Source organism: Mustela nivalis (assembly GCF_964662115.1).
Source record: "Mustela nivalis genome assembly, chromosome: 18".
NCBI lineage: Eukaryota > Metazoa > Chordata > Mammalia > Carnivora > Mustelidae > Mustela > Mustela nivalis.
The window spans coordinates 42,083,590-42,110,861 of record NC_139037.1 but is presented as its reverse complement, the minus strand read 5'-3'; the positions used below and the strand labels follow the sequence as shown (position 1 = coordinate 42,110,861).

Genomic DNA, 27,272 nt, shown 5'->3' with positions numbered 1-27,272 from the left:
ACCCTGAGATCATGACCCGAGCCAAAGGCAGCAGCCCAAACCACTGAGCCACCCAGGCGCCCCCGTATTTCTGAGTATTAATAACCATTTTATGTTTCAAAATCCAAAAGATCCAGGAAGTCAATATAGAGAATTAGAGTCCTTTATTGGGGGATGTCAGCAAAGAACACAGGAAATGGGAACAAGTCTTGGGGTTTGAGAGTGAGCTTAGAGTAGAGGAGCCCATCCTGGGCGAATGAGCAGGTCCCAGGCCTGTGCCGAGGAAGCTATCAGGGGGTACCCAGGGGTATGGTGAAGGAGAGGTAGTCACCAAGGGCGCCCCAACGGGGCCGGTAGATCTGGAAGATGGTGATCCAGGTGGTGAGCACAATCACCCAGAAGAGGAAGCCCACAGCTGAGCGCCAGACATCTGCAAAAGAACAAGAATGGATAAAGTTGGCCTCCATCTGACCTCTAGTCTCCAGCCCCGCCCCCGCCGCGCTGGCCCTCTCTTCTCTTCTGGAGCCCCGAATCCTGAAACCTCCATCATTCCCTCCCAACATCTAATGGCCTCCCTTCATCTGTACCCTGGACTCACAGCCTTTGATTTGGCTCTGCTCCGTGTATGCTGGGACAAGGAAGGCCTCTCGGAAGAACCAGAAGATGTTGACCAACCAGAGAAAAGGCAGGAAAGCAAACCCACCTAAGAGAAACAAAACAAAACAAAACAATCTGAAACGTTAGGCAGTGAGGATCCTCCTCCTCCTAACCTCTCCCCGCCCCAACTCCCACCTAGAGGACGGAAGGCCGTCTCTCATACCCAAGTTCAAGTGGCAATCTCTGCTATCAGAGACAGAAATCCTGGCTCCCTCCCTATGGCCCCCAAATCCGACTCCTCATTCATCTCTTTCTCATGACCCAGAGTCTGGCCCAACGTCCCCCGTCTCTTGGGACCCAAAAGCTGAGGCCCCAGCTTCCTCTTTCCTTAGGTCCCAGGCCCTTCCTTTCCCAGGAGCTCACAACCTCAGTCGCTTTATCCCTTAGACTCAAGAATCCAGGCCCCAGGCTCTCTTCCCTCTGGTGCTCTAGTCTGGTCCCCTCTTTTCTCCTGGGATCCTAGGAACCGGCCCTTACCCAGGTAGTACTTCCGGCACAGATTCAATTTTTCCTCGTTAGACACCCGCTCCAAGTTCATAGTGGCGCTGAGGCCGAGTCTTTCCGCCGGTCTGTAGAGCAGGAGCCAAGCCTTGACCCCAAGTGACAGATGCAGGGATCGCGAACAACCACGCCCCTATTACGACAAAACGGAGAAAAACTGAAGGGTGCGTTTGCTGAAAGAAGGGTACCCCGGCCCCCACCAGCAAGCTGGCTGGGTTGAACGTTCTTCGCGTTTATTCGGGTGCGCGAACGGCCCCCAACTCACCAGTGCAGTCTATTTCCTCGCTTGGAAGCCTTTGCCACTTTCAACTCCGGAAGTTTGCGCGAGATACCCCAAGTGTCTCTGGAGTTTGTAGTCTTTTTAGATGCCGCAACGCTGTACGCATGCGCCTTCGGAACTCCAGTGGTGATTTTGCGGGGAGGGCGCAGGCCTCGAACCCACAGGCGCAGTAGGCAGTTACTGAGCGCGTGCTGTGTCGGGAGGCAGCGACGAACTACACTTCCCAAAGCGCTTAAGCAACGGAAATGACGTAAAGAGCAGACGGAGTTGGAGGGTTCGGGTAAAAATGGCTGAATATTTAGCTTCGATATTCGGGACTGAGAAGGTCAAGTGAGAACGGGCGCAGGGAGTGGCTCCTTGCGGGGGACAGGACCGGGACATTTGGTTCCCTGGTGGATGGGGGGCGTTGGGCGGTGTTTCTGGGGTGTCCGGCCTCCCCGGCCCTCGGTTCACCTCTGTCTGTGCACCTCTTCCAGGGTTAACTGCTCTTTTTACTTTAAGATCGGGGCCTGCCGGCACGGGGACCGGTGCTCCCGGCTTCACAACAAACCGACTTTCAGCCAGGTGAGACCCGGCACGGAGCTTTGAGGGTTAACGCCTCCCGGCCAGTCCCCTTCTGTTATCCGTCACCACGAGGTCCCGCCTTTTCCGGCTTCCTAAGCCCCACCTACTACCGGCTTTTTTCTTGTCGAGCCTCTGCAGGTTCCTCCCCCTCCTTCAGTCCCTTCTCCCAGGATCTTGGCCACGCCCCCGTACGTACAAATTAACACCGCTGGGCTGTCCCTGACTGCTAGGTGTCTCTTCTGGTTTCCTTAGGGGCAAGCATCGCTGATGCACTCAAGATGCTTAGGCTTCTTCTCTGTTGCCAAGTGTCACCCCTCAACCGTCAACCTCACCTCACCCCTTTGCATGAGTTCAGGCCCCGCCCCCTTTAAATTCTGTTCAGACCATAGTGCTGCTCAACCTGTACCAGCATCCACAGAACACCGCCCAAACCGCAGACGGATTGCACTGTGAGTGAGGGACCGGTCTTGGGGGCAGGGCGGACAGGCTTCAGCAGGCCAGCCCCTGATTTCACCCTGCTCCCCCCGCCCCCACCCAGGTCACGTGAGCGACGTGGAGGTGCAAGAACACTATGATAACTTCTTCGAGGTGAGGGTTGGCAAGGGATGGGTAGAGTTTCCTGTAGAACAGCAGCTCAGCTGAGTTTCTCCTGGTCTTCCGCAGGAGGTGTTCACGGAGCTGCAGGAGAAGTACGGGGAGATTGAAGAGATGAATGTGTGCGACAACCTTGGGGACCACCTCGTGGGCAATGTCTATGTCAAGGTGCTTGCTGTCCCCACATGAGAGCCTAGAGGTGGAGGCATTTCAGTGCCTGATGGCCACCTTTGAAGCCTCATAGCTTGAGGTTCATCACTAAATCCAGCCCGGCCCCAGAGCTGCTGACGAATCCTCTAAAGACTTTTGAGTTTGATTGCTGACCCTGATCGACTTTCCCCTCAGTTTCGGCGTGAGGAGGATGCAGAGCGTGCAGTGGCTGAGCTCAATAACCGCTGGTTCAACGGGCAGGCTGTGCATGCCGAGCTGTCTCCTGTCACCGACTTTCGGGAGTCATGCTGCCGGCAGTATGAGATGGGGTATGGTAGCAGGGGGCTGGGATGGGCACCTGGAGTTCCCACACTCCTGTGTGTTGGGATGCTGTCATTGACAACGGCTTCGTCCATCCGTCCGTCCATCCTCTACCCAGGGAATGTACCCGCGGTGGCTTCTGCAACTTCATGCACCTGCGGCCCATCTCCCATAACCTCCGACGTCAGCTGTATGGGCGGGGACCCAGGCACAGGTACCTCAGGACCAGCCTGTCCAGACAACTCATACCCTAAGGCCCTTAGACCCTGACATGGACCTCATCCTGTGCCCCCAATAACAGCGTCTCTTTTTTATATCCTAAGACTTGCTCTGAGCACCATGCCTGAGTCTCAACCCCCAAACCAGCTGGAACCCCAAAGCCCCAAACCCAAGACCAGTCTGGATCTCCAGTCCCGAGATTGGTCCCTGAGAACCCCTCCTGATACCACTCAGCAACTCTGGTTACCTGCCCCATCCCAGAGCAGAGAGGCAGAGCCGGGGAACAGTGCCTCACTCCTTCCAGCTCTAACCCTCATCTCTCCACTCCTGTCCCCAGGTCACCCCCGAGGTCCCACACCAGCCACCGTCCCCGAGAAAGAAACCGACGACGTTCCCCAGACCACCGGCATGGCGCTTCTGAGACCCTGGCTCCCTTGACCTCCACCCCTGACAGGCTTAAATGTTCCCAGCCAGGACCTCTCCTTAAAGCTCCCTTAACTCTCCAGCTCCATCTTTCCCAGGCTCCCGGGCTCCATGATGTATCTGTTCAATACAGGGATCTTCTCTTACCACCCCTCCCCTAATAAAGCTCTGTATTGAGGGTTTAGAACCTATTAGCTTGAGCCTAGCTGTGGGCTGGAGTTTCCTTCCACCCCCGCATCTCCTCACGAAAGGGGAAGCGGGCTGGTCTCCGGCCACAACTTCTGCTGAAGAACTTCCAACAACAGGTGGGAGAGCAGTAGGCTCAGGCCCAGGGCTCTAGAAACCCCTCAGTGGGACGGGTTGCAGTGGGCACGCCTCTGAGCTGGGAGTCTCAGCACGGCTCTCAGGCTTCTCTAGAGGGAGGTGCCTGGTTGTGACAGGTTGGAGGATTTCCAGGCTCTCAGGCTTCTCTAGGGGGAGGTGCCTGGTTGTGACAGGTTGGAGGATTCCCAGCCTGGCGGGAGATTGGGGTTAGACAGCTAAAGTTTGTTTCCTGGGAGTTGAGTGGGAATCTCCAGAGGGCGCAGGCTCGGTCCTCCATGCCAGCTGCCCTGACATGGCATTGGAAATACCTAATACTTAAGCTTACCATATGCTAGATTCTGTTCTAAGTACTTCAAGTAACGATTTTAATTCTTCACAATAAACCTTTAAGACAGGTACTGTTATCCCATTCTAGGGATGAGAAAAGAGGTAAGGAAGATGGCAGAGATGGGATATGAATCCACTCGTTGTGGTCCCAGACTCGTCATTCTAGCCATCTTGAGGCCTTTATGGCCCTTCCGATAATGGACCAGGAGCTGGACTAGGAGCTGGGGGTAGATTCTTGTCTTCCAAAGGGGTCTGGGGATTCCATGCCCCCACATCACTGCTTCCTTCTTCTGCCTGGGTTTCCTGGAAAGTGTGACAGAGTCGCTGTGGTCGGAAGTCCTGCGGTCACGGCTCCCCAGGCTGCAGACCCTGCCCGGATGGGGCCCCTATGCCTCCTCCTGCCTGCCGTGCTGCTCCTGGTCCAGGTGGTGCCTCGGGAGGCCTCCCAGCACTGCGGGCGCCTGGAGTACTGGAACCCTGATAACCGGTGCTGCAGCAGCTGCCTGCAGCGCTTTGGACCTCCCCCCTGTCCCGGTGAGGAGCAGGGACGGGGCATGCAGATGTTCAGGCCGAGCCAGCGGGTGATAAGGAGCTGGGGAAGGGACGAAGTTTGTGGGTTACTGCCCGTGGGGCTTACTTCGGGGTGGGGGCAGCAGGCCTTACACAGCTAAGACGATATGGGGCTCCGCTTCTGATGGAAGGGATGGTACCGGGATTGCCTCTTAGGCCGGATCGCAGCAGTGTTCAAAGGCTGGGCTGAGCAGACAAATCAAGAGTGGGCGGGGCTTGGTGCCGGAGCGGGGTTGGGGTAACGGGGGGCGGGACCTGTGGAGGCAGGGTCTGGAGACTGGCCGGGCTAGTCCAGGGAGGAAGGGCGCTTTTGTGATAGGTTGGGTTAGTAGAGTACAAGGGCTGGGGCCTGCTGGGATAGGACAAAGGGGGAAAGGGTGTCGTTAGTGCAGGAGAGGAGTTCCTGGGCAGCTGTAAGACCCTGTTTCCCACCAGACTTCGAGTTTTCGGAAAACTGCGGGCTCAATGATTCTGGCGATCACATGTCGCTCCCCTTCAAAGAATGTCCTTTTGGGCAGTGCAACCCCGACAGTGCGGAGCTATGTAGCCCCTGTGGTGGCGGAGCCACGGCCTCTGCTCCCGCGGGGAGCCGGAGCGGAACGCAGCAGCGCTGCCCACAGGTGCTGGTCGGGCTCCTGCAGCTTGCTGGAGGCGGGGTGGGGGCTGGAGGCGTGGTCTGGTGTTAGATGGGCGTGGTCTGGATCAAGGGAGAGGGTGTAGCCCCACTGAAGAGAATTGGGGGTGGGGCATAATAGATCATGAGACCTACCTGGGTTCAAGTTGTGGGGGCCGGGGGTAGCTGGATCAGGTGGGGATTTGGTCCCACTGAGGGTTAGAAGGATGGAAGGTTCAGGCTGAGGGGGCAGGAGTCGGGCATGCCTCACACTTTACTCCAACTTATTTGCAGAGGTCGATCCCTCCCAAGGAGCCCTGTCCCCTGAAGTCTGGGAAACCAGATGTCCTTAGCTCCCAGGACCCCAGCCCATCACCGATTTCCAGTCTGTCGTGGACATCTGAGCGCAGCGTCACTCAGGTCTTGCCAAATTTTGCCCTGCCGGTCGTGCTGGTTTTCGCGGGGCTGGTTCTGCTGGTCACCTCAGCAGTGGTCCTCCTGGTGGCCCAGCGGTGTCACCGCCAGGCAGAAGTTGTCCTCCATCCCTATCCTGGCTTGGTTTGCGAGGACACCAACATCCATACTCTCCTCTTCTCCCCGCACTCGTCCTCTCCAGCCTCCCTGGAGGCATCAGAGACAGGGGACTCACGGAAGGAGGTCGCTCTGGTTCCACTCCTGGGTAGAGGTTAGTTGGGGACATGCCAGGGAGGGAGGTGGATGGGAAGATTGCCCTGCCTCTCTCTCACCCCAAAATTTGTCTCCCAGAACTGCTGAATTTGGCCTCGCAGCCCCTGTCTCGCCTCCTGGATGAGCTGGAAGTGCTGGAGGAGCTGATTGTACTGCTGGATCCCGAGCCGGGGCCGGGTGGGGGGATGGCCTGTGGCACAACCAGACACCTGGCGGCGAGATACGGAGTGCCTGCTGCCTGGTCCACCTTCGCCTACTCGCTGCGGCCCAGTCGCTCACCACTGCGAGCCTTGATTGAGATGGTGGTGGCAAGGGAGCCGTCTGCTTCTCTCGGACAGCTTGGCACACACCTGGCCCAGCTAGGGCGGGCAGATGCACTGCAGGTGCTGTCCAAACTTGGCTGAGCTGGGACTTGCCCAGCCTAGTCCTCAATAAAATTTCCTGTGAAACAAGTGTCTGTCGTCTCTGAGCCTCATTAAGGCGAGCTTTTGAAACAGTCTGAATTAGGCTGAGACCCAACAGGAACGCTCTTACTCCACCACACACACAGACCAGATAAGGCCTAAGGGGCCACCTAGAACCGGCCTCCAGTGCCTCTGGGCAGCCCGGGTCCTCCCTGAGAAACGGCCCTGCTACCCCTGGAGCAGGTCATCTGCAGGGAGCCTGACTTGGTTCTCACTGGGAACCGGCAGAGCAAATACGGCTCTGAAGCTGGAACAGCAGCCCCCACCCCCTGCCCCGTTTCCTTGTCCTTCCCAAGGGTGGCCTCTTACCCCCTGCTGAGGCTGACAGGCTTCCCTGGCTCAGGAGTGGTGTGGAGAACCAGGAGCTCGCCACAGCACCACACAGACAGGAAGACCACCTCTCCAAACATTGACAGACTTTATTATGGGGGGTTCCCACCTGGGAACCCACCCTCTTAAATAAAAAAGTGCATAGAAAAGAAGGGATTTAGAAACCTTTGTACAGTATCTACATCCTGGGCCCCCAAGGCAGGGAGGGGGCGATTGCTGGGTGGGCCGGAGGGGTGGAGGCGGGGCCTCTACCACCTGCAAGCCCACCTCCACCCTGGACAGGAGGGTGGGGGTGAGAGGCTCCGGGGGTGGGGTGGGGGGGGCTCAGGAGCACCCCCTCCCCAGCTCGGGGCGAGTCGGCAGCAGGGGGTGTGGGGGGGCGGTGGCGGCCTCAGTTCAGGAAGCGACGGCAGCGCTTGGCGCCGCAGTTGCAGGGCAGCTTGTTGCTGGCGTCCTCGATGGGGAACTTGTAGTCATAGGTGAGCTCCTCCCCGCGCAGGATGCGGCGCAAGGCGAAGATGACGATGTGCTTCTGGCCCTCCACGTGGATGACCCGGGAGAAGCAGTTGGGCTCGCATGAGTGGTTGATGAAGCGTGCGGCATTGCCGTGCATCGTGGCGTCCACCACATCGAAGTCGTCCATCCGGAACATGTAGCACCCAATCCCCTAGAGCGGCGAGGAGGCGCGGTCAGGGGCTCTTGGTGCCCATGGCCCAGCCCCGCTGTGCCCACCTCACTCCCACAGCCCCACGGAGCCCACCTTCCCATCGTAGAACTTCTCCCGCTTGTCAGTCAGCACAGAGCGAATGACGATTCCAGAATACTCGATGACCATCTCGCCAGCATCAATGTTCCGCTTACAGAACAGGCCCCGCCCGTGGATGGCAGATCTGCAGGTTAGGACGGGCCAGGGGGATCTCAGGGGGGAGGGGGACAGAACCAAGGTGGCCCCGCACCAGGGCACCTGTCCATCCACCCAAGGGGCATCCTCCCCCCAACCCCACTAACCTGTAGACACCCACAGCCTCTTTGGATGTCTTCTTGAGGTGGCGAAAACGCATGGCCATGGGCAGCTCCAGGCTGGTGGCACGTCTGGTGGGGTCAGCAGTGTCACAGGCTGGTACCCAGGAATGACCTCTCTTGCCCCTGGTCACCCTCTTTAGGACCCTTCCAGAACACCCCCAGCACCCTGGCCTGCCCTCCATACCTGGTTGACCTGAGCTGCACCTCATCCTCTTCCTCGTCACAGGCGGCTCCCTCAGGGAGCACCCGGTGCTGGGAGGCCAGGAAGTTGAACATGTCAAAGGTGCATTTCCTGCAGCAAGAGGGGAGAAGAGAGGGTGGAACAGCCATTCCTTCAAAGAGATGTCACCCACCTATCCTCTGACTGGGGCTTGCTGCTAGCAAGGAAGAAATACTGCTACCCCAAGACACAGCAGGAGGGGGACGGATGGGGCTCACTCTTCTGCTGAGAACTCTAGGAGTAATTCCTGGAGAGGCCAAGCATCTTCTCCCAGGCCTCAGTTTCCAATCTCAAGACCTAACTCCCGCGCTTGAGAACACCCACAGGGCCGCCCCGACATCTCACCGGAGATAGACCTCGGCCCGGGCTGCCCCATGGGGGTTCAGAGGGGGTTCTTCCTGGCCCTCTCCCTGCTGGTGGTAGCGGAACTTGTAGTGCTGGCAACGCTGGGCCCCGGGCAGCTGCTCTGCCAGGAAGATGACGGCGTCGTGGTGGATGCCCAGGAGCCTTGCCCCACTCATCCCTGGGGACAGTCAAAGGTGAGGACACACATGTCATGTCAGAGGCCCATCCTGTCCTCTGGGAGTGCGCCCAGCGCTAAGCATCCCAGCAGCCCCTCTGCTTACCACTGAAGGAGAGATGCCGGAGCCGGGCGTGCCCTCGGGCCTCTTGCACCTTCTCAATCAGAGTTCTCCATGCCCCTGAGGGGAGTGCAGGGCCAGAACAGTCAGGATGGGGCTTGACGGGAGGACCGGACACATTCCCTCTGTCACCACCACTCCCGACTCACCCTCCAAGCTCTCTGCCTCCACACTGAACCCATCCTCACTGCTGATCTCGAAGCGCAGATGCGGGCCAGCCCGTTTGGGGGCCTGGTTCTCTTTGTCCTCTGGGGATGGAGGCTCTTCCTCAGAGCTTGACGCCTCACCTGGTCCCAAGCAGCAGGTGAGAGTAGGTGAGGATCACCCCTCCTGGACTCTGGGGCCCCGGGTTCCCCAACACCCTCCCTTCCTCTCCATGCACAAGCACAGACACGGGCTGAGGGCTCTCTTCCTGCTCTAACTGCCCCATGAGCCCTGCAGGATGGACATTATTTTTTTCTGACGAGCCCACAGTCCCTTTTCTGTTAGAGTTCTCGGAGAGATGAGCATTTCCACGGCAGCAGCCTGGGGTGCCCTGGCTCAGCAGGACACACTTCTGGCTCACCCAAACCCAGTTCACCAACAATGCCCATCTGCCCCTTGTTCTTCTCTCACAGAAAATTAAAAATACCAGAGGAGGATATCTTGCACATGTATTTTTTTATATGCAGCACAGCTCTGTAAATATTACAAATTTATTATATAGGCCCCTACCCACAGAGTCAAGTACATGTATGTTATGAGCTATTTAAGGGATTTCTCAGGGGCTAAAGATTTTGCAACTCAAACAGAGAGGACTTGCTGCTGTAGGAGATGAGGATGTGAGAGCCAGCGGAGGGTCAAGGACAACTCTGAGGTTTGGGGCCTGAACAACTGGAATGGAGATGGTGAGGAGAGCGTGGAACAAGGTAGAGAGCTGAGTTTGGGACATGCTGAGTCTGAAATTCCTCTCAGAAAACCTGCCCTTGCAACCTGCTGGAGACAGGGAGCAGGCAGTGGGATCTAGGAGCCTGGCTACCAATCTACAGGCTGTCAGAGTACGAGATGGGATCCAGAGCCAGGAAAAGATGAGAACACTTGAGAGTAAGTGCAGACAGAGAAGTCATGGCCGGGGCACTGGGACACTGGGACACGCCAAAGTGACAGGCTGGGGCAACGAGGAGGCAAGAGCAGAGAGATGAGGAGGGGTGGGGTGTGGGAAGCCAGCAAAGGAAGTGGAAGTGCTACAAGGGGCGCAGGGAGGGTGTGTGTGTGTGTGTGTGTGTGTGTGTAAATCAGCCCAGATGCAGCGGCTCGCTCAAGTATGGCGCGGTCTGAGGACTGACCGTCCAGAGCAGGGAGTTTGAGTACAGGGTGCTGTAGGAGAGGCAGGACCCACATGGCCACGCTTGTTCCCCACACCACTCCTCTGGGCCAACCTGACCACATGCCCTCCCAGCCCAAGGCAAGACTCCAAACCTGGTTTGCTGTGTGACCCCATCATCTCCAGGCCTCAGTGCCCCTGGGTTCACCTCTGACAACTTCTTCCACCTCCTCTTCCACCTCCTCTTTGCCCTTACCCCATCCTCACCTCCATTCTGTTCCCTGAACCCGACAGGCTGACTACAGGGGCCTCACCCGGGCGCTCTCATTGCCTTCTTTCTCACGGCGCTCGTTCTCAGCTGCAGTACACTTGCTAACGTACGTGTCTGCTTCCTCTACCAAAATGTGGCGTGGTCCCTAAGGGTGGGGACCTGTCCGTCATGGTCACTGCCATATCCTCACGCCACCTCTGACCCTCATACGCAGTCTTTCAGTTAAGCGGTCTCTCGTGTACCTCGCTCGGCTTCCACGCTCAGTAACAGCGCTACGTAATGAGACAATCCACGTATCCGGACAGGGCTGGGGCCAGGAGAAATTCCGAACCTCAGGCTGCTCTGTTACCAGCTCACTTGGCTGTAGCCTACCCCCTCTCCCACGGCCCTCTATGACCAACAGAGCACTCACTGCCCTCCCAGCTTCACCGAGGCCGTTAGCCCAATCCACTCCGCGCGCACCCATCCTGCCTCCTGACAGCTTTGCTACTGCACTGACGCCCCTCACCCGCCCCTGCCCCCCACCCCATGGCTCCCTCTCAGCGGTCTCTTCAGATCCAATGGCCACGCTTTCTCCCACCTCTGCTTCCCTCCGCAAGCCCCCTTCACCCTCCTCCATGGCTTTGCTGTCTCAGCTCTCATACAAACCCCACTGGGCTGCTGCCCACCCTCTCCTCTCAGACCCTTAGCCAATCTTGTTGGCAAGATGCCTGGGTCTTGTTTTGGCCCGCTCATCAACCACTGTCTTCAATTCTGGACCCTGATGCAACATCCTTCCCAGCCAGTACCCCAAGAGTCCACATGCCTGGTGTCCTCTGCGGCACTGCTCTCTTTTTATATCCTTCCTAGTCCTCCTGCCCCTCTGGATCCTAGATGAGCTCCTCGCTGGCTGAGTGCCCTTATCTAGCTATATGGCTCTAAATCCCATCTCTAACTCTGACAGCCCCCACACTGTTCAGCCCTGCTAGGGACCTAACCCTCTGACCCTGGCAGATCAGGCTCTGAAGCCGACCCCTGGGCTCTTGGGCACTTTTGCAGGGCCTTTCACGTGGAGCTGAAACTTCATTTCTCTTTTTCTGCCATGGGCCACAAGCTCCGAGGACATCTCTCTAACTCTGAATACCTAGTCTCGGGCTCAGAGCCGGGTTGGTGCACAAGAACTATCTTTTGCAGTGGACCGATTCTGCATCTGACCATCATCACCCAGCTGAGGCAAGCACAAGGAAGGGGTAGGGAAAACAAAAGGCTGGTCCCTACCTGAGTAGTGGTGCCACTGGGACTCAAGCAGCAGGTCAGGGGGACCATCGGGGGCCCGGGGAGGACCACCTTCTGGGAGTGGCAGCAAGGGGGACCGGTCCTGGAGGGGCCTGTGAGGAGAGACCTGTCAGAAAGAGGAAGAGATGGATGCCCCAGAGCCTCCAGGGGAAGGGCACTGGCTACTCACCTTGGACTTTCCTCCCCAGTGGGCTCCCCAGGCTCATCCAAGTCGAGAACTCCACGCACTGTGGGCGTTTTCATCCTCACTCGGCTAAACCTGGGGGAGGAACCCCAAGAAGGCTGAGCTGCCTTCTCCTGCCCACCTCTCTTGCCCTCCTCCACAGACTCAGCACATTCACTCACCCGCTGCCACTAAGCCCTGGACCCTGGGGAGCATCCTCCAAGGACTCTCCATCTTCCTCCAGCCGGGGGTTCTTGTTTGGGGGAGGCGCTGGTGGGGAACGGCCAGAGAAGGTGGACACCCTCTTGACGCGGATGGCCTGATGGGGTGGGCTGGGGGGCCCACTGCTCAACACCAGTGTCAGTGGAGGAGGGGGTGGTGGTGGGGCGGGGCGGACCACCCCTACCACTGGCAACACACCCAGCAGCGGTCCCGGGGGCAGAGTCCAGGAAGCAGGGGCTGTGGGGGGGATGGGAGGGGGCAGAGGTGGCTGCTTCACTGGGGGTGAGACGGGTTCACCCTCCCCAGCCATCTTGACGAACACTTGCCCGAGCTTGTTGACAAGGATGATTTTGGATGTGGCGGGTTTGGGGGGCTCAGGGGTAGGGCCCAGGCTCAATACCCGGACCCCTGGGGCCCCAGGGAGCCAGGCAAACGTCCGAGTGGGGTCAGCTGGGTTGGAGGGTAGGCCCTGGGGAGGCTGGCTGCCATTGGCCAGTGGAGGTGCTGGGGGAAGCGGCTCCTCTCTGGGCCCAGCACCTCCCTCCCCGGGCCCCCCTAGGTTCTTCAACACAAAATCCACAATTTCTGACGGCAAGTCCTCAGGAGGTCGGGTTCTGTCCCCTGCAGCCCCGATGACCCCAGCCCGGCCCACTCCTGGCCCTGAAGGAGGAGTCCCCTGACCCCGAGGCTGCTGGATGGCCTCTGCCTCACTGTCCGTGCCGTCATCCACTCCATCCAGCTGTTCGATGCGGGGGGCTCCAGGAAGGGCGCCAGGGGCCAGGGCAGGGCCAGACACCACAGTCACAGGGAAGTGGACATAGCGGGGGGTAGGGCTGGCCTCTTCCTCTGAACTGTCCCCTGGGCCCCCGTGGCCACTCCCCACTACCCCCGCAGCCACAATCTCTTCCTGGAAGGGCTCAGTCCCCAGCAGGCTGGCCGCAAAGTCCAGGTCAGCAGCACTCAGTCCTGATACCACCTCCATGTCCTCAAAGTCTGGACCCAGGTCTTCAGGGGGTGGTGGAGGAGATGGGGCTGGGCCAGGGGGAGCCAGCTCCCCTGAGGTAGGTGTGAGGGCTCTAACGACTGAGGTAGGAGGGGGCACCCTGAGCTGTGGGGAGGTTCTGAGAGGGGGAGAGGCCCGCCGTGAGGCCGGCAGCCTTGGGGCCAGGGGGCTGGGACGACGGGAACGTCTGGGGGGAGCTGGGAAGTCCAGGTCTCCCACCGTGGGGATGTGGTGGGTCAGAGAAGATGGACTTCCTGTGGGGGGAAGGGTCAGTGTCAGCCATGAGCTCCTGCCTCACCCACCCACCCCTCTCCCCGACACTTCCAGGTACTCACCAGGGGAGGGCAGGGGTCCAAAGGAGACACCCCCCAAGGGCCTCCGGGATGGTGAGTAGTTGGGCACTTTGATTCGAGCCCCCGAGAAGGAGCGGGGGGCCGGAGGAGGGGCACTGCTTGGATCTGGCCGAAGTGGGGGGTCCAGGTTCTGAACAGGTGAGTGGTGCTCAGGAGCTCCGGGGATGAGGGCATCTATATCTGGAGGGGGGTCCACATGATCTGGGGGCTCTGAGGAGGCAGGAGAATGCCATCAGGAATGGCAGGGGCTCTCTGTTAAAGCCTCTCCTGACACACCCTCCCTCCTTTTGAGCCAACCGAGCCTTCCCCACCCCTGCCCAATGGTCTGGTCACAATGTGCACTGGTTCCCAGTCATCACCCAGGTCCCACACCCCACTATGGCTTCTTCAAAACCTCCACACATGCGTGGATCAGGGGCCCTCTGCAACCCTTCATCACCCGTCTCTGCCACCTCCCCCATTCCCAGCCGCCTACTGTTCTGACTCAGGCCCCGTATGCCGCAAGGGGCACTGCCCTCTCTCCAGCAGGGCCAGTCCCACCACTTTCTCACCCATGCCTTGCATCCCTGCCACATCAAACGCATCTGCCCCAACCTGGCGCTTGGGGCTCCCCATTACCTGGCTCCACCCAATCCATGAGAACCAACCTCTGCCACCTCCTCCCAACACTCCCCTGCTACCAGCCAGGATGGCTATACCCTCCTCTTTGCTCTACTTTATGTCATGCTCCAACCTGGCACAAACCCCTTCCCTGCAAACACACTCCGATAATCTTCCTCCTCCTGTTCAGCCCACGAGCTCTCCTTTACCAGTCTCCAAGCCCAATCCTTGCTGTGTGCCATCCGGCTCTCAGCGACATCCCTCAGCCCTGGCAGGGCTACGAGGGGACCGATGTGGCTCACATCTTGATGCCAGCACGGCGTTACAGTGCAGAGCGATGGCCCTTTCTGCGCTGCAGTAGAGCAGAGCCAGCACCTTCCGCAGAGGGCTGCGGGAAGCAACCTGGGCACACATGCCCCAAGCCAGGGGGCTGTAACTGTTTGTCTAGAAGCTGCGACCCCCCACAAGCAGGTAGCTATCTATCCCCTCACTTCCTGTGAAATGCTGAGTGTAGTCAGTCCCTGGCACATAACGCAGAGCTGTTAAGTGATCATTTATTGGCATTATGACAAAAGGCAGAACGGCAAATATCCAGGGGTTTCTTTAGGGAAGAGGGAAATGGGGTTGGTGGGTAACCATTTGGGGAGCAGGGAAGGAAATGAGGGAGTTCCAAGGTCCTTACCTGAGGAAGGGGCAGGGCTGTGCACAATGGTCTGATTCTCCTCTGCTGCCTCCAGGTGAACCGGCTCTTCCCTCGGACCCCATGGCCGATACTCCAGAATACGACACCGATACCAGCAGCGCCGTCGAGCATCCACTGTGCTCCAGTACAGACGGGAGCACCTGTCAAGTGGGCGTGTAGGTAAGAGGGTCAGGATAACTTGGGAAATGGGATCCTGTCCTGGAGTACTTACACCCCACCCAGGCCCCCTGGACTGCTCACTGGTAGCCAATGGGGAAGAGCCGTCCCTCGCAGTCCGAGAGATCAGACAAGGTACCCAAGGAGTCAATTCGGATGGAGCCTACAGTGCAGAAAAGAGATCAGGAAGGTGGGCCAGGCAGGATCAGGAAGACCAGGGTAGAGAGCAAGAGGCTTACCAATGAGCACATTGATGGCATCAGGTTCCAGCCCCGTCAAGAACTTCCGCTTAAAGTTGATGCCCTCAAAGTCCACGTAGACTCGGCGGAGAACATCAAACCCATCAGGGGTCACAATCTCCTGAAGAGGGGTGGCAAATGGGATTGCTGGGTTGGTGAGAAGCAAGGGGGATGTGAGGGAAGGCTCTGAGGCAGGGACTGGACAGCTGGGGCTAAGGCTGAGGGGCTGCAGGGGTCTAGGAGTGGGAAGGGAAACGAGAGCAGTGGGAAGCTGTCTTCCCCATGGTTCTGGCTCACCTTGCCATCCAGCAGGTCTGTGTGTTTCTGGCAGAAAACTTTCTTGTCATCCTGGAAGATGCAATAGCTGGCCCGGGCACACATGAAATGGAAGTTGCTGAGGCAGGAGGAAAGGCAGCAGCCCACTGTGGCTCCAGGCTTCAGGCAGAGTTCACAGCGCTGCGGGTGGAAGGGGCTGCTGAGGGGAGAAGCCAGTGACCGAGACCAGGGTCTGATACTCAGCATCACTATCCTTGAGACTCTGCTTGGGCCTGTCTAGCCTAGCACCTCACAAAGCAAAGGCAACCATCAAACATACCCTCTTCCCTAGCTGTGTCCAGGGCCAGGTGCACATCAAAACTACTCCATATTTTCTGAAGCAGCGTGTAGCCACAGAGACAAAAATAACAACATCTAACACCTACCAACCAATATTTACCATTTTTCTCATACCATTAAAAAAAAAAAATGGGGCTTCAACTTATGACCCCAAATCAAGAGTTGCATGCTCTTCTTCTCATGCTATTTTAATGTAAAACTTGTATCATTTTACTTAATCTTCACATTTGCACTCCCCCCTCCCCAGTATGTATCACCCCATGTCTCACTTCCTGAGCCTGAGACATTCTACAGCACCAGGTCCCACACTGGTGAGGAGAGGTTTTAACCCAGGCAATACCTCACCTCACGGGGACACAGTAGGAACCAAATGTCACCCTGTACAGAAAGCATCCAGCATAGGTTCAATCAACAGATCTTCTAACTTTTAATCTGCCAAGCTTCAGACCCAAATATGGGGTCTGATAGGGCAGGGAGCCACTACCACTGAAGCACCAGAGTCCTGGGACAACAAAAAATGGTACCCGGGACCAGTAGTGAGAGGATATGGTGGGGTAGAAATTGTGAAACAAGAGCAGTTTCCCTTACAGTGGGGGGTAGGGTGGGGTTGGGGGAGGGGGCCTACCCAAGACCCTGGGGCTGCCCACCTCTCTAGGCCCGGGCTCTCACCATCTGCCTCCCTCGAGCCACAGCAGCATGCACATTTTTGAGGGAGCCATCATTTTCCTCAAACACTTCAGCTGACCAAATGGCACAGTTGACGTGTGTCCACTCATTCTGCCCAATGTATAGGAGTCGTCCTGCCTCCTGGGGGCAGAGGAGAAATGGTGTGAGGGAAGGCCCCAGGGACTAGGCCCCACCACTTGGGGCTTCACATGGTAGCCCTCACCTTAGAATCTGCATCCCCGTATTTGAGGCAGAGCGCACACTGACGAGGGTCCTCCAGGTGTGAGAAAGCAGCTGGATCCTTACCCTGAAAAGCTAGAAGAGATGTGGGAAGGCAAGTCCCACAATCAGGACCGAGAGCATGTCCCACCAACTCAGGGGCCCTGGCTTCCAGTCCCCACTTCCCAGTACCTGCTGAGGGGTCCCCTGGAGGCTGCCCTGATTCTGGGGTCTCGGGTTCCTGCTGCCTCCACTGAGCGTAGACATGGTCCAAGGACGGGGGCAACACGGCATTGGGAAGAACTCCGCTGTGGACAGGCAGGGTCAGCATCTGATACGTCTAACGGGGTGGCCACCCACAATCTTAGCCTAAACATGCCACGACACACTTGATCCTCTCTCCATGTGGCATTTCTTCCAGTCTCCCAAATAAGCCAGGGCCCCTTACCCACCTATGACATGTGAAATGCTATTCCTCATGCCTGGAATACTCTTTCCACATCTCGGCTTGGATGTCATCTCTTCTGAGAAGCATTAGCTCTAAGCACCTTCTCTGGGCTCCCAAAGCACCCTGGACTTCCCATCACCACCCTGACCGTCTGGGTCATCACGCACTAATGTGCCTGCTCAACCCCCCAGACATGGCTTACTCACTGCTATTCCCCAACATTACCCTTCCCAAAGTAGAAACAAAGTGAGCAAACCGTACAGAGTCTTTGCTGGCCTACAACCACCGAGGACGCTCACCCTGGTTCCACCACGCTCCAGACCCTAACCATGTTCCTCGTCTGTTCTCGGCCCAGGATCCAGACCCTGGATTCCCAGGTGCCCTTGCTTTTGCCCTTGTTTCCTGGTTCCCCTTCTGTTACCCAGCCTTGCTTACTTCGGCAGCCGGGTACTCCGTCGCCAGTACTTGGGGTCGTGGGCGTCGAACCAGCCGAACGCAGACTCTAGCAGCTGGGGAGTGGGTTAACAGGATGAGAAGAACTGGCTTCCCCAGGAAAGCTGGTAGGGATAGGGTCTGGAGGACCCCCACTCTCCTCCCCACTACCACTCAAGACACTCTAAAGACATTCCCCTAAAGTTCTCACCTTCAGTAGGAGCCCCTTCATCTGGCCTCCAGCCCGGCGCTCTGGCTGAGTGCCTTCTCCTTCTTCTGAGTGCCTCATCAGGATGCCCACCATGTCCTCCATAAAGCTGTGCTGTACGGGGGCTTGTCAGGATCAGAGCCCCCACCCCACACACCACCCCCTCTTCCTGGCACCCACCTATTCCCCTCAGTGTCCCACTCACCACAGATGATCAGAGCCCCCACCCCACACACCACCCCCTCTTCCTGGCACCCACCTATTCCCCTCAGTGCCCCACTCACCACAGACTTGTAATGGCCTTCCTCGAAGCGCCGACTCACAGCTTGCAGATCGCAGGGGCCTGGGTGCAGCTGCTTTCCAGCCTGCCCACACTGTAGAGACAGAAAGTCAGCAGGGCTGCTGCTGGGCCTGACCCCACCCCATCCTACCTCCTGAGCCTCCCAGACCTGAGTGCACAGCAGCAGTGGGCCCGCCACTTTGGAGCTTAGCAGACCCTGGAGCACCTGGCGCAGGCCCCCCTGCAGGGCCCCACTCAGGGCCTCTCGCCAACGGGGGTGCGTGGCCCCTGCACACGGTCCGCAGGTGTACAGCACGGAGTCTGGCAGCCCAGAAAGGATCTCATAGTCTTCATCTAAAATAGCCAGGGTGGGAAAGGAGAGAATGATCTGGGAGAATGCGAGAGCTCTCAGCAGCCCAGAGGAGTTGCCGAGGACATACATTAATGACACCCATGAGGGCCTGTGCCCCGGGTATACAGGGGACACCTCTGCCCCCTTTCCCCCTGGGGCAGAGGTGGCAGCCAAGGCACTCTGCCTGCTCACCCGAGAGCCCCTCACACTTGGCATGCACCCAGTGGTCACACTGTGCGCACTGCATCATCTTGCTCTCGTAGTCGTTGTCTTCGTAGCAGCGTGTACAGATTGGGCAAAAGTTTCCTGCAGAAGACGGAGGAAAAGGTCAAGTCAGAGGGGCCAGAGCCACCACCCCTTGTTTGGTTGCTGTGATGGCTGCCTTTGCCATGCCCCAACTCGGGTCCTACCATTCTCTAAATGCTGGCTGAGGATACGGCCTCTTGCAGCCCTATAGCCCCAATGCCTCACTTGCTAACATGCTGCCTGAATGAACACGGGGGGAAAGCCCAGGTTTTCAAAGTGATCAGTGGAGACTCGAGGTTCCAAGAAGCAGGTCAGGGACCACTACAACGGTGGGGACCAGGCCAACTCCTGCTGCCCTGAGAGGAACTGTGTCCCTCTACTTGAGGTACTGGATAGGCTTCTGTGGGAGACTACCATGAACAGAAGAAAAGGTTCTGTGGCTAGAAGAGGATACAAAGCCACTAAAATCTGCATCTGTCCTGCCTGTCTAGGAGCCTGGTCCACTGCCCGGTGTCCCCCAGGGCCCAGGTCCCCTGACAGGTCCCCACCTTTCTCAAAGAGCTGGGTGCACCTGGGGCAGAGGCTGTAATCTCCAGACCACTCGACATCCCAGTTCTTGCCTGGAGTTGCCCCACAGCTCTTACAGCGCACGCAGGCCGAGCAGATCTGGGGAGGTGCAGGGTGACATTAGAAGGAGCAGATTGGAGCATTGTGGGGGGCTACGATGGGAGGAGATGGGCAAAGAGGAGTGGAAGGTAAGCAGGAGATAAGTGAGGAAGAACAGGTAAGAGATGAAAAGGTGTACAAGATAAGTGAGGAGGGAAGGAGAAACAGGAATGAGGTAGGGGAGACCGAGAGATGGCAACAAAAAGGAACAGAGGTCAGGCAGGGGCAGGTGATTCTGAGCCCAGGACCATGAAATCCATGAACCCTTTCGCATTCTTCAATCATTTGGTACAAATTCTGCACATAAGTCTCATCTATGTGAAATTTTGGAAGAAAAATGCTATTTATCAGAAAAACTCTCATAAGGACCTCCAACCTTCCAGTCTGGGGGTGGTAGCAGCCTTAATTAGAACTCCAATGCAAGGGGTGTGGGCCTCATCTCTCACCCAGTGGCGCCGTTTGCGTGTGGCCCGAGTTGGGTAGCTGGGCCCCAGACAGGCTGGGTGGTAAGCATGGCGGCAGCGCTCACACTCCAGGAGGTGCTGTTGGAAGTTGGGAGAAAAACAGCAATGGCAGAACCTATGGGCACAAGTACTCCCCCCTCCTCCATGCCTCCACCCTCATGGCTCCTGTGCCCAAACCTTGGATCCCCGGCCTTTGCGCCCACAGACATGGCAAAACTTGCAGCGGCGGCAGCACCAGGTGTCATGATGTTGAGGCAGGGGCCGCTCGGCCTCCTCCAGACAGAATGGATGGAAAGGGTCACAGCAGACTTGGCAGAACACCAGCTAGGGATGGGGAGAGTGAACAATGGGCACAGTGTGAGGCCAAGAGGCCAAAGGATGAGACCCTGTTGAGGGCCCAAGCAATCAGGCAGTTTAAGGGCCAATGGAGACCTGGGGGGTTGTGGAAAAAGGCAGGGATCCAACCTCATGCAGGCCTTTGCTGGCACACAGCAAGCACACCATCGGCGGCCCCCCTGGCACGGAGGTGAGCACGCTCAGGCCGCCCATCAGCCACACGTTCTCCAGGTCACAATCCTCCTGAGGGAAGAAAGGACACGAGATCAGAAAGCAGCCAGGAACATAAGCCAAAGCCATTCTTTAAAGCCCTGGTTTCTCCGCTACAACCCATAGGTTTCTTTCCAACACAGTCCTTGAGACCCTCTCCCTCAAAGCCATACCTTAAAATCCACACGGACCCGGTGCACTCCGTCAGGGGACTTCTGTTTTCCAGTCCAGCCATTGGGAAAAGAGGCAAAGGGGCCAGGAGCCAAAGCATCCTAGGGAGGGTGGCGGTGGTCAGAAAACTGCCAGCCTCACCATCTGCAGACTTCTCTCCATACTATCCTCACCCCCAGCCTGCCCAACCCTGTCTTTTGCCCAAATCCTACTTTGCTTTCCAGAAGGACCTGCCTTACCCCTCAGGGCCTGTCCTCTGGTGTGGACACAACACAGCACTCAGGTGAGCCCGTTACCCTGACTTGCTAGGAAGCTCCTGAAGGGCGGGAGCCATGCCTTCCACAGGGCTCAGGGTTCTTGGTGTGGGGCCGTGCTGACCTTGTCCAGGCGCCTTCGGGCCTTGAGCTGCAACACAGGCTGCAGGGTGGGTTTGCGGGGCCGGCTCTGCTCCTCGGGTTCTGGCACTGGCAGCTCTAGGCAGCACATATAAGTGGTGAGGGTCCTCCTCTTCCCTGCCCCATTCCCTTTCCTCCATATCCCCTAATGTTACCTGGATCCCCATGACTGCCTTTAACTAACCAACAAGATGACTCTTAGACCTGGCTCGATAAGCTCTGAAAACTTTACACACCCACTTTCCCCGTCCACCACAGATTACCTCCTTCTCTGCACTCTCTATCATACAGATACAGCCCCTGGTCTGAAAACCCATCTACACAAGACACAGCACTGACTGGAAGGGGAAACAACAAGCAATTCGCACCATTCTCTCGGGGGGTCCGACGCCGGGGAGCAGGGGGACCCCCAGGCTCTGAGTCATCCGAGTCCTCGAAGATATCATAGGAGGGTCGCTGTTTGACGCAGCGCCGGGCTGACTTGCGCTGCAGTAGGAGGGAGTCCTGCTCCTCGGGCCCTGGGGGGGCCACCACCTCCTCCCGGGGCCCCCCAGCTCCCGCCCCCCGGCGTGGGCCTGGAGGACCAGGGGAGGCCTCAGGAGATTCATCGGAATCCCAGGGCAACAGCGTCTTCACTATCGTCCGGCCTGTGGGAACAGGGGACTTAGTAGGATCTGAGCTCAGTCAGGGACATGGGACACTGGGATGCAAAAAAAGCCAAAAAGAAGTGGGGCAGAAGAGAGTAAGTACAGAAGAGATATGAAAGCACACGATGGAAAGATGACAAAGGTAACAGACTGCAAAGATAAAGGGAGGAGAGCAAAGAAAACACGGTTCTTCCACACCATGGATCTAAATAAGGTTGTGTAAAGCATCAAGCCTCGTTACCTTTTTTAGCCAGCCGTTCCATCTTCCGAGCCTCTATCTTGTCACACTTCCGGTATCTGGGGAGGGGAGCAGCACGTCACCAGGGTAGGGGACTGGTGGTCTGGGGGAAGAGAGGAAGCTCTCCACAAGGATGCCAATCCCACTGCTCTGGCGGGGCAGGAGGCCTGGGTGACTGACAACCACGGGTGGGAACAGAGGCTGCGCCCTGGCTACTCACACACAGCACTGCTTCTTGGTGTTGGGGCCCCCAAATTTGGGCTTGTCCAGGCAGTTGACACAGGACCCACAGTCCTGCACACGCAGGCAGCCCCGACAATGTCCACACCGTGCCATCCTCATCTTCTTGCCATGATGGGAGGGCAGTGAGCGCCGGGGTGTATGGGCCAGGGTCCCTCCAGACCCTGCAGGCTCTGAGTCTCCCCCAGGCCCTGCTGACTCCACTTTTCCCCGCCGAGACCGTGACGGGACACTCTCAGTCTCAGATGCTGATGATGTATCTAGTGCAATGGAGAGGAAAGGATGGGGCCACAAGGCCACTAGGCCTTTTACCTCAGTTCCCTGTTCTCCCCCAGATCTGATTCAACTGACCCTCTGGTCCCGACTTTCCCACAGTGCTCAGGTCCCAGGTGCCCTCAAATCTGCTCTAAGACCTAGCACTCCAACCCACCTGCCACCTGCCCCAAGCATCCAACTCAGCTCCCGCTCTCCTAAGCTCTTGGTGCATGTGCTCGCCCCCAAATGTGACACAGCTGTCAAATCTTCCCACAACACACCCGCCCCTACCCTCCGTGACGAGGTCCTGCCGATCCCGGAGAGGGAGAGCACTGAGGCGGGGGACGTCTTCGGGCACCATGGCCCGGGCCTGACCTAGGGCCACAGCAGCATGACGACAGACATGTTTGATACGGGGGCCTTGCACAGGGGACTCAGGGCCCTAGGGGAGGAGAAACCAGGAATACATGTGGGAAGTTGCCCCTTGTGCTCCTGTAACCAGCCTTCTTCAGAGGGCTCTGCTCCCACTCCATACCGACGGTCTTTCTCTCTTAGTTTCCATCGATTCATCTTCAGACTTGACAGAACCTCTATCTGAGATCTGCTTGACAGTCCCCACGACTTCCTCCATCTGCCCTCCAGGGCTCGGCTGGTGGGGAAATAAACAGGGTCAGAGGCTGGAAAGTGAGGAAAAATAGGGCTGGGGGACGAGCATCGGGGCAGGCCAGGGAAGGAACATAGGCAGCTGAGAAGCAGGGAAGGACTGGCTCTGAGGGTCCCCTGAAATACTGGAGGGGGTCTGAGGAGGCAGGAGGTGACCGGAAACTGAGAGAATGGAGAAAACTGAGGCCAGACAACTAGGTGCAGAAACCTGGCCAAAGTTCCATGCTCACCGGCATCAAAGACGCCACCTTCTGCTGCTGCTGCTGATCAATCTTGAACAGCTGCACCTTGGCTCTCTTGAGGAGGCTGAACATTTTCTCCTCCACACCAGACAGTGGTAAGGAACCCAAGCCCGCAGTACGGGCCTTTTCCAGTGGTGACAGCTGCTGCGGCAGTGGCTGTGGCTGCAGCTGTAAGTGCGCTTGTAGTTGGGGCTGCTGTGGTGGTAGCGCCTGGGGCAGCAGCTGGCTTGACAAGGCCTGGAGGGGCTGCTGTAACTGAGCCTGAGACTGCTGCCCATTGCTCAGAGACGGAGCCGCAGGAAGGGGCGCCTCGGCCTTAACAGGAGTGGCGACCACGGGGGCAAATCGAGGCAGGCTGAGGTGGTTGGTGCGGCCCACTGCCCGTGGCTCAGGCTCAGCTGGAGAGTCGTCGGCAGGAGGCGGCTCTGGCTCAGGGGCTTCCGGGGCCCCAAGAGGAGTAGTAAGCACCGATTCGTAGATCTTCAAGTGGGCTTCACTCGGGGTAAACTGAGGTGCCCGAAGGAGCAGGGGTCTCCGCGATGGAGTGACAGGGGCAGGAGGTGGGGGTGGGGCCGGTGGGGGGGCAGGAGGAGGAGGGGGCAGTTCCCGGGTCAGCGAGGTCCAGCGAAATGTGGGTTCCCTTAGAATGGACCGTCTCTTCTCAGGGAGTGGGACTGGGGTAGATGGGGGGGTTGGGGCACGCGGTGGAGAGGGAGCTGGTGCTGGTTCTGGGGGGGCAAGTGGGGAGGTGGCAACAGGAGGCCGCAGAACAGGTGAGACTTCTACCTTTAGGGGTTTGGGGGGGTCTTCGTCCATAAATCGCCGGGGTGTCTTGATGACTCGGGAGGAGCGGGCACTCACCACAGGCATAATAAACTGCCGGATATTCTTCAGGAAGGTGGTACTTTTGGGGGCCACAGTGGGGCCGTCTTCTAGAGGGCCCCCCGTGGTGGTGCTGGGGGTTGGAGTGGGAGGAGAGGTACCCTCCGGCACTGCCCGAGCAGCTTCTCGCTCTGCCCGCTGGCTGGGGGTCAGGGGAGGCCGGCCCCTCTTCCTGGAGCATGTAGCTGGGACCACTGGAGGAGGGGATTCTTCCTGCTCCTCTGGGGCAGGAGGCGGTGGAGGCGATGGTGGGGGCAGAGGGGACACTGGGGGTGGTGGAGGGCAAACTGGGGATGAAGGAGAAGTGGAGGGGGGTGGGAGGGGTGGAGGCAGTGGTGGAGGTGGAGGAGGTGGAGAAGATGGAGCAGGTGGAGGGGCTGGAGGGGCTGGAGGAGTGGAGGGTGGAGATGGCAGCTTTGCCTCTTCCTTTTCCTCTGCTAGCATCATCTCTTCTTCAGGTCCAGCTCTCTCTACCTTCTCCTCTTTCTCTTCCTTGTCTTTCTCTTCTTCCGTCTCCTCCTCTTCCTCTTCCTCTAGCTTTTGCTCTTTTCTCCAGCAAGGGCCCTCTCCCTGTCCAGATCCAACTTTTGCTTGGGGGGCATCCTGCCAGCTTTCTTCATGTTGATCTTGACCCTGACCTGATTCGAGTCCCAAGGACAACTGTCCCATCTTCACTTTTTTGGCCTTTGAAACAAACTTGATTACGAGAGGGAGCCCGCCTCGGCCTCGGCCTCTACCTCCACGGCCTCCTCGCCCAGACTGTCCTCCACGCTTGGGGGTCCCAGGTCCTGGGCCAGGCCCCTCCTTGCACTTCCAGCTGCCAGTTCGATGTTTTACAGGAACCACAGGAGGTGGGGGCTCAGGTTTGGGGATTGTCACAGCTGCTTCTGCCACCACTACTGCTTGTTGCTTTTTCCTGCAGGGGCCTGCTGGCCGTCCTGGGGGCCGTCCCCGAGACCGACGTGGAGTGGAGGGCTCACATGCCCGGCTCCGCGGGGCTTGGGGTGCCTGGGCCCGCCGAAGAAGTTCAGTCAGTGCCTGCACCATCCGTTCTGTGCCCTCCTCACCCCGTTTCCGGGCAGGAGTCTTTGGGGGGGTAGGAGCGACATCTGCTAGGCGAGGAGGCGGAATGGGGGTCGTCTTATGCTTGCGGCCCCGACCTCGGGGGGCTCGACCTAAAAGGAGAATAGGTGTGGGGAGATGGGTCAAGCTAGCCCTGCAGACTGAAGAAGGTACTCCAGGAGGGCAAGGACTAAGTCTTCCTTGTCTCTTTCCCCCACAACCCAGCCTAGCTTGGGCTTTGAACACAGAACACGCTATGTAGCTGATGGAGACTCTAGTTAAACAGGGAAGAGCTAACATGAAGAGCAAGAATAACATTCCTGTAAAGCTACAGAGGTAGAGTTTCCCCATCACTCACCTCGCTGGGATCGGAGCGCAGAGCGCAGGGAACTGGGGGCCACATCTTCATCTGAATGAAAACCCTGAAACTCCTGATTTAGGGGACCAGGGGTGGAGGGGAGAAACAGCAGTCAGTGCCAAAGCCCTCGTTCCACCGGAGATTCAGGTATGGAGGTATAGCCCCAGTTTCCCCCTTAACATACCCCTATCTATTTAGAGAAAAACTTAAGAGTGGAAGATAAAAAGAGTAGAAAAGAGTCTCTCCCTAGGGTTGGAGGCACAGGGTATTTCGAACCCCCATCCCGTATACCGGACTACACCAGCACAGCCGTCAGTGGTTCGCTGGCCCAGAAGGGAACAGAACTGGGTCTTCTCAGGCCAGGCAGTAGACACTACGCTCAGACTCCCCCATCCTCCAACTCAAAAAAAGGTGGGACTACTGTTTATACACTCTCAGGTTGCAGTTTCCTCCTGAATGAAGATGGGAATAGGGGCACTCAAGTCGAGTGTGTGTGTGTCTGTGTGTGTGTTTCAAATGGTTTACCATTATAAGCTCTACTCTGAGCCCTGAGGTGACTACAAACTGTCTTAAGTAATACAATCCACACCCTCCTGACTTTTCTGAGGCTGAGGATAAATCCTGAGCTGAACTCCAACCTGCTAGAGTTCCCGGTCTCAGCCTTTATTCCATTTTTCTTCAACCTGTGCCCCCAAGAGGAAGACCTCCAACATGCTACCGTCTCTCCACTTTAAGAGGAATCGGGCAACTGGTGAATCTGGGATATGTCAGAGACTATGAGGCCAGGTGAAGCAGCCTACAGGTAAGAGCCCAGGGAGCCCCAGCCTGGGTCCACTAAAGCCACGCTGCTGCTGTCAACCACCACTGGTTGGGCATGCAGTATCCACAGCCTTCTCGCTCAAACCTCTACTGCAATAGCTCTGCCAACTAACAAGATCATCAGCCCAGGATACTTCTGCAGGACGTGCCTCAGGCCCAAGTACCCAGCTGCAGCCCGGGGCTTCTCTATATACTTTCATAGGCCTTTTTCACCGACAGCTCCGTGCAGCCTATCTACTCCCAGGCCTATTTCCAGGGCCCCTTCCCTCCGCAGGGGCCCTGAGAACCTCGCTTCCCCACTCCACCCCTCGGGGCCAACCAGACCCTTGGAAGCCCCCGGCCTCCGCCCCGCCCGGCGTTGGGGACGCCTCCGACTGCCTCACCTCATCGTCGGATTCCTCGTCACTGCTCTCCTCCTCCGGCACGCAGCCACGGCTTGGGCCCCAGCCCCGGCCCCGGCCCCGGCCCCGGCCCCGTTGAATGCGCGGGCCAGCCCACAGGCGGCGGAGCCGGCGCAGGCCCCGGCGGAGCCCCAGCAAACGGAGCAGGGCCGTGTCCTCCCCGGGCTCGGCTCCGCCCGGCCCCCCCGCGCCGCCGCCGCGCCGCAGAGCTACCCGCACTCTCTCGGCTCCGCTGCCCCGTCCGCCGCGGCCCCCGCCCCCGCCGGAGCCCCGCGGCCGGCCCGGGAAGCGGCCCCGCGCGGAGCCAGGCCCGGGGCAACTGCCGCCGCCCGCCGCCGCCGCCATCTTGGCACCGTGAGAGGGGCCGGGGAGGCGGGGGGAGGGGCGGCCCGTGCGCAGGGCCGGGGGGGAGGGGAGGGAGAGGTGGGGCGGGGCGGCTGCGGCTCACGACAGCAACCAGCGCCGCCGCGGGGCCAGCGGGAGCCGGGGGCTGGGCCGGCCACGCGCGGGGCACCACGGGAGCGGGAGTCCGAGGCCAGTCGGCAGTCACCCTTAGACCGCGCCTGGAGAGCACAGACCCTG

General features: G+C 58.4%; 4 protein-coding genes across 5 annotated transcripts; 2 read left to right on the top strand and 2 right to left on the bottom strand.

Moving 5' to 3' along the window:
- Nucleotides 1-126: 126 nt before the first annotated feature.
- On the bottom strand, nt 127-1,647 carry PSENEN (presenilin enhancer, gamma-secretase subunit). The gene is made up of 4 exons (XM_082708761.1): nt 1,403-1,647; nt 1,114-1,270; nt 578-682; nt 127-409 (listed from the first exon to the last, which is right to left on the bottom strand). Exons 2-4 carry the CDS (start codon nt 1,172-1,174, stop codon nt 270-272), a joined length of 306 nt encoding a protein of 101 aa, XP_082564887.1. The 5' UTR covers nt 1,175-1,270; nt 1,403-1,647; the 3' UTR covers nt 127-269.
- A 25-nt stretch (nt 1,648-1,672) lies between these two features.
- Nucleotides 1,673-3,888, top strand: U2AF1L4 (U2 small nuclear RNA auxiliary factor 1 like 4). 2 transcript variants are annotated; one of them, XM_082708753.1, is made up of 8 exons: nt 1,673-1,747; nt 1,894-1,981; nt 2,364-2,430; nt 2,520-2,569; nt 2,645-2,743; nt 2,921-3,054; nt 3,165-3,260; nt 3,603-3,888. In XM_082708753.1, the coding sequence occupies exons 1-8, from the start codon at nt 1,704-1,706 to the stop codon at nt 3,847-3,849; spliced, it is 825 nt and encodes a 274-aa protein (XP_082564879.1). In that variant the 5' UTR covers nt 1,673-1,703; the 3' UTR covers nt 3,850-3,888. The 2 variants fall into 2 exon arrangements, with proteins under 2 accessions (XP_082564879.1, XP_082564880.1); XM_082708754.1 differs by lacking the exons at nt 2,364-2,430; nt 2,520-2,569.
- Nucleotides 3,889-4,716: 828 nt separating this feature from the next.
- IGFLR1 (IGF like family receptor 1) lies at nt 4,717-6,661 on the top strand (the record flags this gene model as incomplete). The annotated part of the gene is made up of 4 exons (XM_082708752.1): nt 4,717-4,873; nt 5,345-5,529; nt 5,817-6,207; nt 6,288-6,661. 4 exons carry the CDS (start codon nt 4,717-4,719, stop codon nt 6,611-6,613), a joined length of 1,059 nt encoding a protein of 352 aa, XP_082564878.1. The 3' UTR covers nt 6,614-6,661.
- Nucleotides 6,662-7,074: 413 nt separating this feature from the next.
- Nucleotides 7,075-27,050, bottom strand: KMT2B (lysine methyltransferase 2B). The gene is made up of 37 exons (XM_082708745.1): nt 26,673-27,050; nt 25,471-25,543; nt 23,157-25,225; nt 22,799-22,912; nt 22,555-22,705; nt 21,989-22,268; nt 21,772-21,827; nt 21,252-21,530; nt 20,867-20,961; nt 20,491-20,589; nt 20,237-20,350; nt 19,949-20,095; nt 19,754-19,849; nt 19,190-19,307; nt 18,588-18,701; nt 18,213-18,397; nt 18,048-18,137; nt 17,767-17,877; nt 17,559-17,632; nt 16,868-16,983; nt 16,680-16,771; nt 16,460-16,597; nt 15,473-15,631; nt 15,176-15,296; nt 15,021-15,099; nt 14,760-14,920; nt 13,460-13,687; nt 12,082-13,378; nt 11,906-11,995; nt 11,719-11,828; nt 9,037-9,174; nt 8,873-8,947; nt 8,592-8,769; nt 8,211-8,318; nt 8,012-8,095; nt 7,764-7,893; nt 7,075-7,670 (listed from the first exon to the last, which is right to left on the bottom strand). The coding sequence occupies exons 1-37, from the start codon at nt 27,033-27,035 to the stop codon at nt 7,395-7,397; spliced, it is 8,208 nt and encodes a 2,735-aa protein (XP_082564871.1). The 5' UTR covers nt 27,036-27,050; the 3' UTR covers nt 7,075-7,394.
- Between the last annotated feature and the right edge of the window lie 222 nt (nt 27,051-27,272).

Bases quoted from the DNA above. Each gene is read 5' to 3' on its own strand.
- PSENEN (XM_082708761.1), bottom strand. From the start codon at position 1,174: ATGAACTTGGAGCGGGTGTCTAACGAGGAAAAATTGAATCTGTGCCGG. The intron at 683-1,113 runs GTAAGGGCCGGT...TGTTTCTCTTAG, and splicing joins GTGCCGGAAGTACTACCTGG to GTGGGTTTGCTTTCCTGCCT. The intron at 410-577 runs GTGAGTCCAGGG...GTTCTTTTGCAG, and splicing joins GCAGAGCCAAATCAAAGGCT to ATGTCTGGCGCTCAGCTGTG.
- U2AF1L4 (XM_082708753.1), top strand. From the start codon at position 1,704: ATGGCTGAATATTTAGCTTCGATATTCGGGACTGAGAAGGTCAA. The intron at 1,748-1,893 runs GTGAGAACGGGC...CACCTCTTCCAG, and splicing joins TTCGGGACTGAGAAGGTCAA to GGTTAACTGCTCTTTTTACT. The intron at 2,431-2,519 runs GTGAGTGAGGGA...GCCCCCACCCAG, and splicing joins AACCGCAGACGGATTGCACT to GTCACGTGAGCGACGTGGAG.
- KMT2B (XM_082708745.1), bottom strand. From the start codon at position 27,035: ATGGCGGCGGCGGCGGGCGGCGGCAGTTGCCCCGGGCCTGGCTCCGCG. The intron at 20,351-20,490 runs GTATGGCTTTGA...TTCTTCCCTCAG, and splicing joins GGGTCCGTGTGGATTTTAAG to GAGGATTGTGACCTGGAGAA. The intron at 16,772-16,867 runs GTACTGGGAAGT...CATCTCTTCTAG, and splicing joins TCCAGGGGACCCCTCAGCAG to CTTTTCAGGGTAAGGATCCA.